The sequence below is a fragment of the Sciurus vulgaris genome (genome assembly GCF_902686455.1).
Source record: "Sciurus vulgaris genome assembly, chromosome: 6".
NCBI lineage: Eukaryota > Metazoa > Chordata > Mammalia > Rodentia > Sciuridae > Sciurus > Sciurus vulgaris.
In genome coordinates, this window is record NC_136466.1 from 127785976 (window position 1) to 127800312 (window position 14337).

Genomic DNA, 14337 nt, shown 5'->3' on the forward strand with positions numbered 1-14337 from the left:
CAGGGACAAGATCTTATTTATGATCAGATCAGTGTATATCCTTCATCAGAAGAAAGTCAACTTGCTAACAGCACAAAAGCAAATGTCTTAGTGGGTCATGGGCATCCTTGTTTGATGTAAAATACAACACAGTATAAAAGGGATATGTTTCAAAAGAAAGAGCTGGGAAATATGAAACTGATTCGGGTTAATTTTCTTTTTCGTTGGGGGTCAGGGGTACCAGGGATTCAACTCAGGTACACTTAACCACTAAGCCACATATCCAGCCCTATTTTGTATTTTATTTAGAGTCAGGGTCTTACTGAACTGCTTAGCACCTTGCCCATTGCTGAAGCTGGCTTTGAACTTGAAATCCTCCTGCCTGAGCCTCCTGCTGGGATTACAGGCACGCGACTGGTTAATTTTCTTTTAATGTGCCAGATCATTTTGAGGAAATCAGTTTACCTTTGCTTCAACTTCCATATAATAAATATATTTAAAAACCAGTTATATATGTTGCATTGTTCCATGACCTTTCAGATTTATAAACTTGGAATTCATAATACTTTTGCCTTGGAAATGCTGCATACCACCATCCTTCTAGTTAGATTTCCTGTAACTTCCACTATTTGAAACATAAACACAAAATTTACTGGAAAATGTCTATATGCAGTAAGGAAAGTAGCCGTCAAGCACTTTTCTTGGCAAAAGAGTAGGAACCAACTTTATTACATGGCCTGTTGACATAAAATTGTATTTAAACTTAGAATTACTAACTTAATAAGTTTGAATAACTCTTCTCTTCTGGCACCTTCACTTTTTGCTGCGTAGCAAAAGCTGAGGGTGGGAAGCAGTTAGGTTGACGTTTTGAAAATTGGCCGCTGACAGGAGAGAAAAGAAAAGAATCACAAAAGAAAATTAAAGCAGTCTCAGGGAAATTATAAAAGATAAGCTAAGCATTTTCAATAGTCTTTCTAAACTTCATTACATTAGTAGATATTTATAGTAACTAATGCATCATAAAAAGCTTTGGATTTTGCTTATTATACTTTGTACTATGTCAGGAAGTATAGGTACATTTTACAAGGATTTCCATCAAAAGTTGTTAAAAGTGCATTCCAAATCCTGGAGTCTATTCATGCTTGTTAAAAAATGGTATATAGGCATGTTTTAAGAGGAATTTCAAAGTGATAGGTCCTTAATGACATCTTGCTGATATCTTTATGCTTAAGTCCTCATTATTGCTTCAGTTCTTTAGGATACTATAATGAAAACACACCCACATTAGGTACTCTGATTTCTAGCCAGAAAAGTGGGCAGCAGAATTCTTTGATTGCCCTGATGATTTTCTAGGGGCCCAGCTCATCTCTCATTGCCCTTTCTGGAAGTTTGCAGTGAAACCTGACATGACGAAGGTTGAAAGTTTTAAGTGGAATGGATAAAGGAGACAAATGAAAGCTTACTTCATTCAGTCTTTTAAATTCACTAAATTCAAACAAATCAAAACTAGAAGTGTTTTTAAAGGAATTTACAGTTTAACCCTTTCATATAGCAACTTTGAACTGTTTCTCAGTATAGTTTTTGGTAATGAACTGTTCATCCATCTGTGCCTTTTTATAAAGGGTTATAACTCGCATGCCTATAATCTGAGTGACTCAAGAGGTGAAGGCAGGAGGATTGGATCACAAATTCAAGGCAAGCCTCTACAATTTAACAAGACCCTGTCTGAAATAAAGAGCTGGGATTATAGCTCAGTGGTAGAGCACCCTTGAGTTCAATCCCCAGTACCATACACACACACATACAGTTATAACTATATGCTTTACTGTGTGCATGAGCTTACAAAAACTGTTAAGATCCCCCTTAGGAATATACTTTATGAATATTCATGTGAATTTATAAGAGAAACTACTATAAATAAGGTAAAGTCTGAGTCTAGAAGTTAAGAAAACTAACACTATTATATTAGAATGTTTATTATCTTTTAAAATATTCCAGATTCCTTGAGTACCTCTTATATAACTACAAAACACAGCAAAAGTGCAGGAAACCACAAATATTCCTTGTTCAAACTGCCCAAAAGTAAAAAAAAAAAAAAAAAAAAAAAAAAAAACACAGTAGTTACTTTCCAATAATTGCCTTCTAAATGGTAACTTTTTCTTTTAAAAGGTCTAATTGTATTAAATCTTAAAGATTTTAATGTAAGCCAAAGACTTTGATTTTCAAAACCATAATAAGCAAAACTTAAATTTGATGTTTAAGTGTCTCAAAGTGAAAAAAAAAAAGTTTTCCTTGTTTTAGGGTTTATAAAAGTAACTAGGCTTTATAAGATTCTGGTATTATTCTTAAGTTGTTACTTGCCTTTGTTTTTGCTCATTTTCTCCTTAGTGTAAAGTAGAGTTTTCCAGAGGCTACATGATGTTATAGTAGACTGAAAACAGAAACCGATGTTATGGACTCTCCCCAAAATTCATATATTGAAACCCTAACCCCTATTATGTCTGTATTTGGAGAGAAAGCCTCTAAGGAGGTGATTAAGGTTAAAAGAGGTCTTAAGGATGGGGTCCTGTTTCAACAGAGCTCAATCTCTCTCCAAGGAAGCACAGAGGAAAAGTCACAGTGTATAGCAAGATAGTGACCACCTACATACCAAGAGAAGAGGTCTCAGAACAAAACCTACCTGCCTAGCAACTTAATCTTAGTCTTCCTAGACTCCAGAACTGTGAGAAATAAATTTCTGTTAGTTAAGTCACTCAGAAGTCTGTAGTATTTTGTTAGGCAGCCTAAGCAGACGAAGATATCAGATATAAAAGAGATTTGTTGCATGGGTCCCTAAGTTCAATTTCCAGAACCAAAAAGAAAGAAAGGGGAGCAGTTTGCAAAAATGGAAACTTTTTAAAATATAGGCATACATTAGCAAATGTGTTATATTAACATTATAGGTTTATTATTTTTAATGAATACTTGAGTTTTCCCTTTTGTAATGTGATAAATCAACAGATATAAACCACATAAAAACTATTTGGAATCTCAGGTTTTGAGAGGGTAAAGAGATCATGTGACCAAAGGTTTGAAAACTATTTATTCCTTCTGGGTTGTTCATTATTAGAGGACTGAAAATATACAGTGTTTCTTTTGACTCAAATAGACTTGGCAGCTGTTGAGTTAGGTAGTATCCATCTAGAATCTCAGAATGTGACCTTATTGGGAAAGTCTTTTCAGATGTAATTAGTTAAGGATATCAAGATGAAATCATCCTATTGAGTGGGCTCTAAATTCAATGACTAATAATATCAAGAGAAAAGAAGAATATTAGGACACAGAGACATAGGGAAGGCCATATAAAGAATTAGGCAGAGATGAATTAAGCTAGCACAAACCAAGCAACACCTGGGGCCACCAGAACATGGAAGAGGAGAGGAATGATTCTTGCCTAAAACCTTCAGAAGGAGCATGGTTTTGCTCATACCTTATTTTTTGGACTTCTGTCCTACACATTTTTATTGTATTCAGCCATCACATTTGTTATGATTTGTTATGGCAGCCAGAGGAAATTAATACAGCAGCTTTGGGCTTGAGTCCAAGAAGAAAAGATGATGGAAACCCCTACTTCCATTTCACTCCCACTTTCGGGGAGGAGTTGTTTGTCTTCAGAATTACCCATCTTCTCTCCCAACAATCTTGTATCCTCCAAGAGGTCTTATCTTAGCTACTTGACAGGAAGAAGAGCATCTGATTAACAAAGATAATGATAGGTTTAACTGAAAGATATATAGGCATTTGTAGTTCAAGAGAAACTGGCTAACTAGAAGAATACTAATTGATAAAATGGTTTAGAGAATTTAGAGGGGTTATTACTAACTACTAGATTGCACTGTTTGGTGAAGGAGGGGATAGCTGAAATTCAATGTGTAACATTTAGTGATATTTAGAGGAAAAATAATATAATGTATATTAATCATTAAATTGCCTTGACTGTTTGTTATCTGTTACATACAGGTCCAAAAATTTATAGTTTTAATTCTGCAAATGATTCTGGTGGTCCTGCAAATCTGGACAAATCTATTTTGAAAGTGAGTAAGTTTTTAAGTAACTTGAAGAAATGTTCCCCTTTTTTAAAAAAAAAAAAAAAAAAAAAGTAAATATGAGAAAATGATGAATGATGGGATATTTAAAATTTTTATGAATAGTAATCTAAGAACTAATCTCTAATTAGAAATAAATCATATACCTATGTTGAGAGTCTTTAATAAATTTAAAAAGGTCCAAATTTCTAAGCATGGCATACATAAAATTCTTTCAGATCTGACTTAGATTACTTTTCCTGCATCTTCTCCACTTTAAAACTTTAGTTCATGGTACATTAATTGTTTACCCAAATCTCATGATTTCTCTGACTTCAAGCATTTGCTTTCTGCCTAGAACATCATCACTTTCCCCTTTTCATTTGTCAACTGTATGGCCCCCATGAAGTCCTTCACAACACTGAAAATGTCTTTGTAAAGCATTGCCATGCTGGGTTTTTTGTCTCTCTGTGTGTTTCCTGACTAGACTGAATTCCCTGAAGTATATTTTTGAGCTTAGCCATTATACACATTCAGTTAAGAAACAATAAAGGTATTTTTTTTTTTTTTTATGGTATCCATTCTTTTTTTTTTTTTTTTATTGTAAACAAATGGGATACATGTTGTTTCTCTGTTTGTACATGGCGTAAAGGCATACCATTTGTGTAATCATAAATTTACATAGAGCAATGTTGTTTGATTAATAAAGGTATTTTTTATGACAGATGGTTGTGAGTTTCTTAGGTTAAAAATAAGGAAAGAACAAAATGGGGAATTGAACTTTAGGAGCCAAAAGAACTTGTGTAACCTGCTGGGCGTTGTGACACAGGCCTGTAATCCCAAAAGACCCTGGAAGCTGAGGGAGGAGGATCGCAAGTTCAGTAATGTAGCAAGGCCCTAAGGACTTAGCAAGACTCTGTCTCAAAAAAAAAAAAAAAAAAATTTTTTTAAAAGGGCTTGGGATGTGGTTCAGTGCTTATTTGACCCTGGGTTCAATCCCTGGTACCAACAAAAAAAAAAGGGGGCGGGGGGAGGATTTGTGTAACCTATTGTTACTATATAGAAAGAGATTTTACTTTTATTTGACATGTCCCTTTTGTAGGATAGCAATCATTCCTTCCGCCTTTGTGCTTGGGCTGGTTTACATTAAGGCAGATTTCTGGCCTCCATTTCTAAGGTTTCTTATTCAGTATTTTGGGGTAGGACTTAGTAATCTGCCTTTGTCATAGCAACCCAAGGTAGCCTAAGGACAGTGTCTTGAGACATTGCCCTCAAGAGGCTTCGTAAGAGAATTTTTGGGGGTGGGTAGGGAATTTTGTTTCATCGTTTTTTCCGTATCCCATTTTTTCTTAAGTATATGGTAGGATTGTGGTCAGATGAATGGTAGTCCAAAAAGTAATAATAATAATAATTACTGTATCTGCTTTTAGCTGATAAAAAAAACTATATGATTTGCCTCCCATCTTTTAATAATTTAACTTCTAATTAATATGACCTTTTTGGCCTCAACAGGTGGTAATTAATAATAAACTAGAGCAAAGAATTATTGGAGTGATCAATGAACATAAAAAGCAAAATAATGACAAGGGAGTGATTTCTGGAAGACTTACTGCCAAAAAGTTACAGGTATTTTGCAGACCTTCGTAAGTTCATTAGTTTTACTGGGATATTTTTAAGAAAGACCCACATATGAGATAAAAATGACTTTAAGTTTCCTTTGAAATTTCATGTAGATGATTTCTGTCTACAAGAATGGAGAAGGAATTATACCTGATAGAAGTGTACACATTGAAATTGTGATATGAAAACTAAGTTATAGTCCCAAAATTACTTTATTGAACCCTTATTTGTTAGACTCTGTGCCAGGCACTTTGCTTACATTTCTTTGATAGGACAATCCTACAAGGTAATGTGTTTGACCCCATTTTTCCAAATGAAAGAATCGAGGCTTAGAAAAATGACAGGTTATAGTCTGACATTATTATTAGTAACATGTAAGCAGAAGCTACATTTGAACCTAATTCTGCCCAACTCTAAAGATCATGCTGTAGAAATAATATTAAACTGCTTTATATACAAAGATGTTCATTGAAGCACCGAGAATAAAAAATCCCGAGTGTTCAGATATAGGAAAGTGTGTAATTAAATTATGATATATCAGACTGGGGTTGTGGCTTAGTGGTAGAGTGCTTGCATAGCATGTATGAGACTCTTTGTTCGATTCTCAGCACCGCATATAAATAAGTGAATAAAATAAAGGTCCATCAACATCTAAAAAAAATTATGATATATCTACCCAGTGGCATATTATGTAACTGTTAAAAGTGCTGTTGAACAGTTTCTAATGATTTTTGGGAAGAGGTTTATGTTATAATATTATTTTAAATTTGTTATACAAAGAAAATTACTGAGAGGAAGCATACTATACTACAAATATTATCTTTGAACAGTGAGAAAATGAGCAATCTCTCCTGATCCATTTTTAAAAAATATATTTATACTTCTCAAATTCTCACTACAGTGAACACATTTAACTTTTACATGGGAGAGGGAGTGAAATAACTATTTTTCTCCCTCTCTTTATTTTCTTTTCTTTTGAGTAGGGGTTGGGGGTGCTAGGGAGTGAATCCAGGGCCTTGTGCATGCGAAGCAAGTGCTCCACCCATGAGCTATATCCTCACAAAAAATATTTTTGAAATTATAATTTGTGTCAGATTTTCCAGTTTAAAGTGAATGATTGAATAAAATTAGGAATGAAAGAAAATGGACATGTGACTTTTTTACATTTCCTTTTCATAGGATTTATACATGGCTTTACAAGCATTTTCATTTAAGACCAAGGACATAGAAGATGCCATGACCAATACACTCTTACATGGAGGTGATCTTCATTCTGCCTTGGATTGGCTCTGTTTAAACCTTACAGATGGTAAATAGTATTATCATTAAATTCCTTTAGTTTCTAAAACATTTTTAAGTAGTTTCAGTATTAGTATCAAATTTTTTGACTTGTTCTTAAAATTTTTTACAATTGTAGCTATTTACTTTTTAAAATGTTCTTACCTTCATCTGTTTGCAGTGTACTTTCCTTAGAGGTTATGATTTCAAGAAAAATTTTCAATTTTGTCTGTCTATGATTTATTAGGCTCGGTCTCCTGGGTTTTGGTTTTAGAAGTTAGGGCTGTCTTTAGATGAATAACATTTGATTAAACAGAGGGTCATGATTGCAGTCTTTGGCAAGAATCTAGAGTGCAAATAGCTTTTGTGACTGATTGAGGATATTATCACATGCTATGACAGAAAGCCAGAGTACAAAAAAGTTATGATCTCTTTTTAAAAATTTGGGAACCTAAGGTAGTAAGGACAAAAATGGCCAAAGAGTAGTAGGCTAACTCGCTTCTGATAACTCCACATCTAGTTTGACAAATAAAACCAGGCTCATTATAAGATTTCTATTCTTAGAAGATAAGAAATAGAAGGAAATTAGATGCTCAAGTTTTTTGCAGGATTTATGCTTAACAAATAAAAATTTATTTGTTTATTGTAAAATGTGTGCTTTTTGTATCATATGCATTTTCATTTTCAACACAGTTTGTTTTATCTTAAGATGCACTTCCTGAAGGATTCAGTCAGGAATTTGAAGAGCTGCAACCTAAAAGTAGGGCAAAATTTCAGTCTCCTCAAATACAAGCCAATATTACACCTCCATTGCAAATTAAAACCAAAAAACAGGAAGAAGACCCTAAGATTAAGGTAATTTAAGAATTAAACATTAAAAGTTATATAAAATCCAAATGAAGCACATATAGTTTGTAAGAATATAAATACTAGGTTTCTATAACATTTTTACTTCTCGAAAATATCTAAATGGTTTGCCAGACTTCTCTATCACTATCTGCTTCAGTTATCTATTGTTGCATAACAGACCACCTCAAGCCTGGTGGCTTAAAACCAGCTTTTTATTATTTCTCATGATTCTGGGGCAGCTGTACAGTTCTATTCTAGGAGGTATCTGTTGGGGCTAGCTACATCTAAAATGGCAGGGCTGGGGAGATGGCTCAGTTGGTAGAGTGCTTGCCTTGCAAGCACAAGGCCCTGGGTTCAATTCCCAGCACTGCAAAAAAAATAAATAAATGAATAAATAAAATGGTTTCTTTAAATGTGTTACATATACACAATGGAATATTACTCAACCATAAAGAAGAACGAAATTATGGGAGACTATTATGCTAAGTGAAATAAGCCAATCCCAAAATACCAAAGTCCAAATATGCTCTATGATATGTGGATGCTGTATCACAATAGACCAGGGAGAAGGGAGGGGATTGAGGTTCACTGGATTGGATAGTGCGGGTGGGGGAATGAGAATGGGAAAGAGTAGAATGAGTTGGACATAACTTTCCTATGTTCATGTATGAATTCACGACCAGTGTAACTCCACATTACGTATAACCACAAGAATAGGAAGTTATGCTCCATGTATGTATCATATGTCAAAATATATTCTGACATGTATAACTAAAAAGAACCAAGCAAAAAAGTAAAAAAAAAAAAAAAAATAGATAAGATTAAAATAAATAAATAAATAAATAAATGAAATGGCTTCTTCACTCAAATTACTAATTGCTAATCTGCTACAAACTAGCCAGGCATCCCTTCACCATGGAATCTCTTCACATGATAAGCATGGGCTTCCTCATACATGGTGGTCTCAGAAGAGTTGGATTTGTTGCATAGCATTTAGCTTCCAAGAACAAATACACTGTCCCTTGATATTTGTGAGGACTTATGAGGATACCAAATTCTGTGGATGTTCAGGTCCCTTAAACAAAATGATGTACTATTTGGCATATCACTTAGGCAAATCCTCTCATGTACTTAATTTAATCCCTAAAATAATGTGAATGCTATATAAATAGTTATACTATATTGTTTGAAAAATAATGACAAGAAGAAAGTTCTTATGTGTTCAGTGCATGTGCAATTTTTGCTAAATATTTTGTATTTGAGGTTGGTTGCATCCACAGATGCAGAACCACAGATAGAGAAGACCAACTATATTTCAAGGTCATGAGCCCCATTATACAAATTCTTACCAAGCCTCTGCTTTAATCACTCTTGCTAATATCTCATTGGTTGAAGCAAGTCACATGACCAAGCCCAAAATCTCTGTGGAAGAGAATTGTGAGATGATGTGAATCCTGGGAGGTGTAGTTCATTAGGACATTATACTTAAATATTTTGCATGTTCTCAAACACCTAAGGAAGCATCATCCTTATAAAACCCCTGTTTTCAGGGAACAATACCAGTTTTTAACAGTATTCTTTTTTACCCCTTTATGTAAAAATATTCTTTGGATTTTGCTAATTTAGACTTCTTGAAGTAATGTTTAGTTCATTTGTCCTTCACTGAATAAAGATTATGATTTTTGAGACTTTTATATGCCCACTATCTTTTAGTATGAAGAAGTTATTAAAACAGTTGGTAATTTTGACACCTTTTTCTAACTTTTTTTGTTATTTGCTTTCTCTTCCTAGACAAAAAAAGAAGAAAAACATATGGAAGTAAATATGAAAGAGTGGATTTTGCGATATGCTGAACAACAAAATGAAGAAGATAAGAGTGAGAATTCTAAAAGTTTAGAAGAGGAAGAAAAATTTGACCCCGTAAGTAGAAATTTGTATTAGAGTTCTAGGTGGATATTCCTAGATAAGATTTTTAACTTTTTTGTCCCTTAGTTTCCTTATTTGTAAATTGGAGAAATACCTCTACAAATTGATAGAAGATTGAACAAAATAACAGGTAAGTAAAAACTTGGCCAAGAAGTAATTTCTCAAAAGATGTTAGTTACATTTCCCCCACATTTAAAGAGGTAATCATCAAATATTTTTAAGTGATTGTTACATGTAGGGAGTATGCTGAATTCTTTAAATAATAAAGAAATGTAAAATACATTCCTTTATAGTATAAACCTAATCTTGAGAGAAAATTAGTATCATATGATAAAATAATAATATAAGGCAGAAAATATACTAGGAAGTGAATATGTTAGGTTCCTGTCACTCTGACAAAATACTGTAGAGAATTCACTTATAAAGAAGAAATGTTTGCCAGGTGCATGGGCATTTGTCTGAAATCCCAGTGACTCAGGAGGGTGAGAAAGGAGTTCAAGGCCAGCCTCAGCAACTTAGTGTGGCCCCAACCAACTTAGCAAGACCCTGTCTCAAAATTTAACCAAGTATGTATCTCAGTGGTTATGTTGCCCCTGGGTTAATGCCCCAGTATTCTCTTTGTTTCTCACCCAGTGACTTAACTTCCTTCCACTAGGCCTACCTCTTATAGGTTCTACCCCCAGAGGTTAGTGACCGAGTCTTTATCATAAGGGTCTTTGGGAGACATGTAAGATACAAATAATTACGGTGAAAAAAGAAAGTTATAGGAAGAAAGTATTACAATACACATATTTGACAAAGGACTTCTATCTAAGAACTTGTGAAAAACAGACACCTCATAAAAGTTTTGTAGACATTTGGATGGCCAATAAACATAAAGTATGTTCAATATCACTTCATTAGAGAAATGAAAACTACAGTGAGAAACCACTATATTTCCTGTAAAATGACTGAAATTTAAAAAGATCTGGAATACCAAGTGTTATGGAGGATTTGGAGCAACTGGCAGACTCACACATTGCTAAAGGGAGTGTAAAATGATACAGCCACTTTGGAAAAACTTTGGCCCTTTTTTGTAAAGTTAAACATGCTCTTTCCAAATGGTCCAACAATTTTGTGTGTAGATATTTCCTTAAAAATGAAAACATTGTACACAAATACTCATAGTAGCCAAACACTGCAGATCATCCATATGTTTGTCAATAGGTGAACAAACATTGTGGTGTAAGTTATAGAAGACTGTGTAATATGACGAACCCATTTGTGTAAAAGAAAAACACATATTTACAGTCTTAAGAGTTTAGAAGACACATAGAGAGCTTTTATTACTAATAAGGTCTAGAATGCTAACGTAAGATAGAAACTTCTTTTTATACTTTTCTATACACATACGTTTTTTAGCCTTATGCCTTATTAAAATCATAAAAATAAAAATCTTTAGGGCAGTTTAAGTCGACTTTAGGATTCAGAGAAAGAAAAGTTCTCTTCTGATGGGAACATTAGGTCAAGACTTGAAAGAAATGAAACTTGAAAGATGCATAGAGTTCAAACAGGCAAAGAATGATAGAAAAATGACCCAAATGGATAAAATAATATGAACAAGGGTACAGAGGTGGAATTAGGTATGTAAAAAAAATAGGTACACAAAGATAAAAATTAGGAGTAAAGAGATGAATTCATTTAAGACTGGAGATTTGATACCCAGAAAATGAATGTTAACAACTACATGGTAAAGAGCCACTATAGGATTGGGTGACTTAACAAGAAGAATTTGACATTTTAGGTCAAATTTAGTAGTCTTCAAGATGATTTAGGATATTGAGTAATTCAAGGTGATTTGAAAAGCTACCCTACCCATTTTGGTAGCTATTGCAGTTACTCAGATATGAAATAATGACTTAAACTAGAAAGGAAATTGGACATTTCAAAGCAAGAATCAACAAAAATTGGTGCTTTACTGAATGTACAGGCTAAGGAATGTTTCTCAAAAAATATGTAAAATGGTACTAAGCACACAAAAAGATGCCCTACATCATTAATCATTAGGGAAATGCTAAACAAAACCATAGTGAGTTTCCTCTTCTTACCATTTATGGTGGTGACTACCAAAAAACAAAACAAAAAAAATGTTGGTGAAGATGGGGAAATTTGAACATTTGTGCACTGTTTGTGGGAATGTTAAATGGTACAGCCACTGTGGAAAATAGTTTGGCAGTTCCTCAAAAAATTAAAAATAGAATTACCATATGATCCAACAATTCCATTTCTGAGTGTATACTTCAAAAGAATTGAAAGCAGAGTCTTGGAAGAGATGTACACTGTTTTTGGCAGTATTTTTTTTTATTAGTAGTTAAAAATGCGGGAACAACCCACATCAACCAATGGATGAAAATGAATAAGTAAAATGCTTCATATATACATACAATGGGATATTATTCAACCTTAAAAGGGAAGGAAATTCTGGCATATGCAATAATATGGATAGACCTCAAGGACATTATGCTAAGTGAAATAAGCCAGTCACAAAAGGCAAAAACTGTGACTCCACTTATATGATGTACCAAGAATAGTCAAGTTCATAGAGACAGAAAGTAAAATAGGGGTTGCTGGAGTCTGAAGGAGGAGTGGGAGTGGGAAGTTACTATTAAATCAGTATAGCATTTCAGTTTTGCCATATGAAAAGACTTCTGGAGATGGACTGTGATTGTGATGGTCGCCCAACAATATGAATGTTCTTAATGCCACTGAACTCACCACTTAAAAAGTTAAGATGGTACGTTTCTTGGGGATAAAAATATTAAAAAGCCAAAGATGACAGATGCATAGGTAAAGGAATGGTGGTATCAGTGCCTTATATAGGAAGATGGAAAGAATAAGTATGATTTTGGTGAATTTGAGAAGATAGCTAAGCCTCCTTTTAACACCACTTCTATGTTTGCTTCTAAACAAAATGGTCCCAGAATTCACCTTGTTGTGCTTGCTTGTCTTTTCCTGCCTCCTCTTAACAATTATTTTATACCAGCACCACATACGCCATTGTTTTCTCTACCACATGCCTTTATGTTTATAGTCTGCCATCATTTATTAACCTGAGGGGAAAAAACAGTAGTAACTTGAGTCTGACTTTCAGCTCTTTGTTGTTTTGGCTCAGCAGAGTCATGTCCTTCAGTTTTGTCACATCCACTTTCCTCAGAACCTTGGATTTGTTTGTTTGTTCGTTTTAATGTCTCTCTGCTCCATTTGTTTTATTTCTCCAATGAAGACTTCCTAAGAGTAGATTTGTTGAATCAAAGTGTCAAGTCAAAGATCAGAGGCTTTAATAATCTTGCTCTTCTTATTTCTTCTTCATTATTTTATTTGGAACAGAATGAACGATACTTGACTCTTGCAGCCAAACTTTTGGATGCAAAGGAGCAAGCAGCTACCTTTAAATTAGAAAAAAACAAACAAGGCCAAAGAGAAGCTCAAGAAAAAATAAGGAAATTTCAAAGAGGTAAACATTTTTAAATTCTTAGGTATAGAAATATAATTGTCTTTTAAAAAATATGTCTGCTCTTCCCTTACAGTTTATGCCTGGGATTGGCAAACTTTTTTTCTATAACAAGCCAAATCATAAATATTGTAGACTTTGTGGACCGTACAGCCTCTGTCACAACTTCTCGTCTCTGCTATTACAACATAAAAGCAGCCATAAGACAATACAGAAATGAATGGCTATGTTCTAATAGAACTTTATAGACATTGAGCTATAAATATAAACTTCATGTAATTTTCACATGTCACCCAATAGTCTTATTTTTATTTTTTCAACCTTTTGAAAATGTATATAAAAAACATTCTAGTTCACCAACCACACATTGTGGGATGCATTTGGCCTGCAGATTATACATAATTCACCAACCCCAGATTTATACATTAAAATACCATCTCCATTCAAGAAAGAGATATGAACACAATTCCTTATGTATTCATTTCTAATGAATTTTTTAAAACAAATTTTTCCAAAATAATAAGAAATTTTAAAAAAATAAATGAAACTAAACATCTTTCTTGGTAGAAATGGAAACTTTAGAGGAACATCCAGTGTTCAACCCGGCAATAAAGGTTTCACATCAACAAAATGAAAGGAAAAAGCCTCCTGTAGCCACAGAAGGAGAAAGTGCTTTGAACTTTAATTTATTTGAAAAATCTGCAGCTGCTGTGGAAGAAGAGAAAGGTAAAATGAAGGGAAAGTGGTCGGGATATAATTTATGAGTAACAAAATATCAGTCGTAAAATGTTAGTTTGGCTTTTCACAAATTGCTTAAGTAACTGTGAAGTTACACTTTCCTAAACTTTTTGTTTTTAAAGCAGTAACAATTGTGGTAACTTAGTTGTACAGAATTTTGTAATTACAAATACCTTGTTCCAACTTCAGTTCTCTCCAGTGCATTCTCTAAACTCCAGTTGCCTTTCTGTAACACAGATTTAAATGTTGAGTTTCCTATTTAAAAAAAAATTTCTCTCCCCTCCATGGTGCTAGGGATTGAACCCAGGGGCTCAAGCTAGGCGTTACATCCCTAGCCCCTCCTGTTAGAGACTTTCATCGTGATAGAGACTACATCTGTAACAAGGTCAACCC

At 33.9% G+C, this 14337-nt stretch overlaps 1 protein-coding gene across 2 annotated transcripts in view; it reads left to right on the top strand.

Annotated features, from left to right (window-relative positions):
* DHX29 (DExH-box helicase 29) overlaps nt 1-14337 on the top strand; it is a gene marked incomplete at its 5' end in the record, with an annotated part of 44951 nt that overhangs the window by 3948 nt on the left and 26666 nt on the right. Inside the window, 7 exons of one of the 2 annotated variants that reach the window (XM_079145257.1) lie at nt 3979-4052; nt 5556-5669; nt 6843-6972; nt 7651-7796; nt 9582-9710; nt 13083-13209; nt 13774-13932. In XM_079145257.1, coding sequence (XP_079001383.1) covers nt 3979-4052; nt 5556-5669; nt 6843-6972; nt 7651-7796; nt 9582-9710; nt 13083-13209; nt 13774-13932 — 879 coding nt within the window. Of the gene's footprint in view, nt 1-3978; nt 4053-5555; nt 5670-6840; nt 6973-7650; nt 7797-9581; nt 9711-13082; nt 13210-13773; nt 13933-14337 lie in introns of those variants that run through there. The other variant, XM_079145258.1, reaches the window with a different exon arrangement.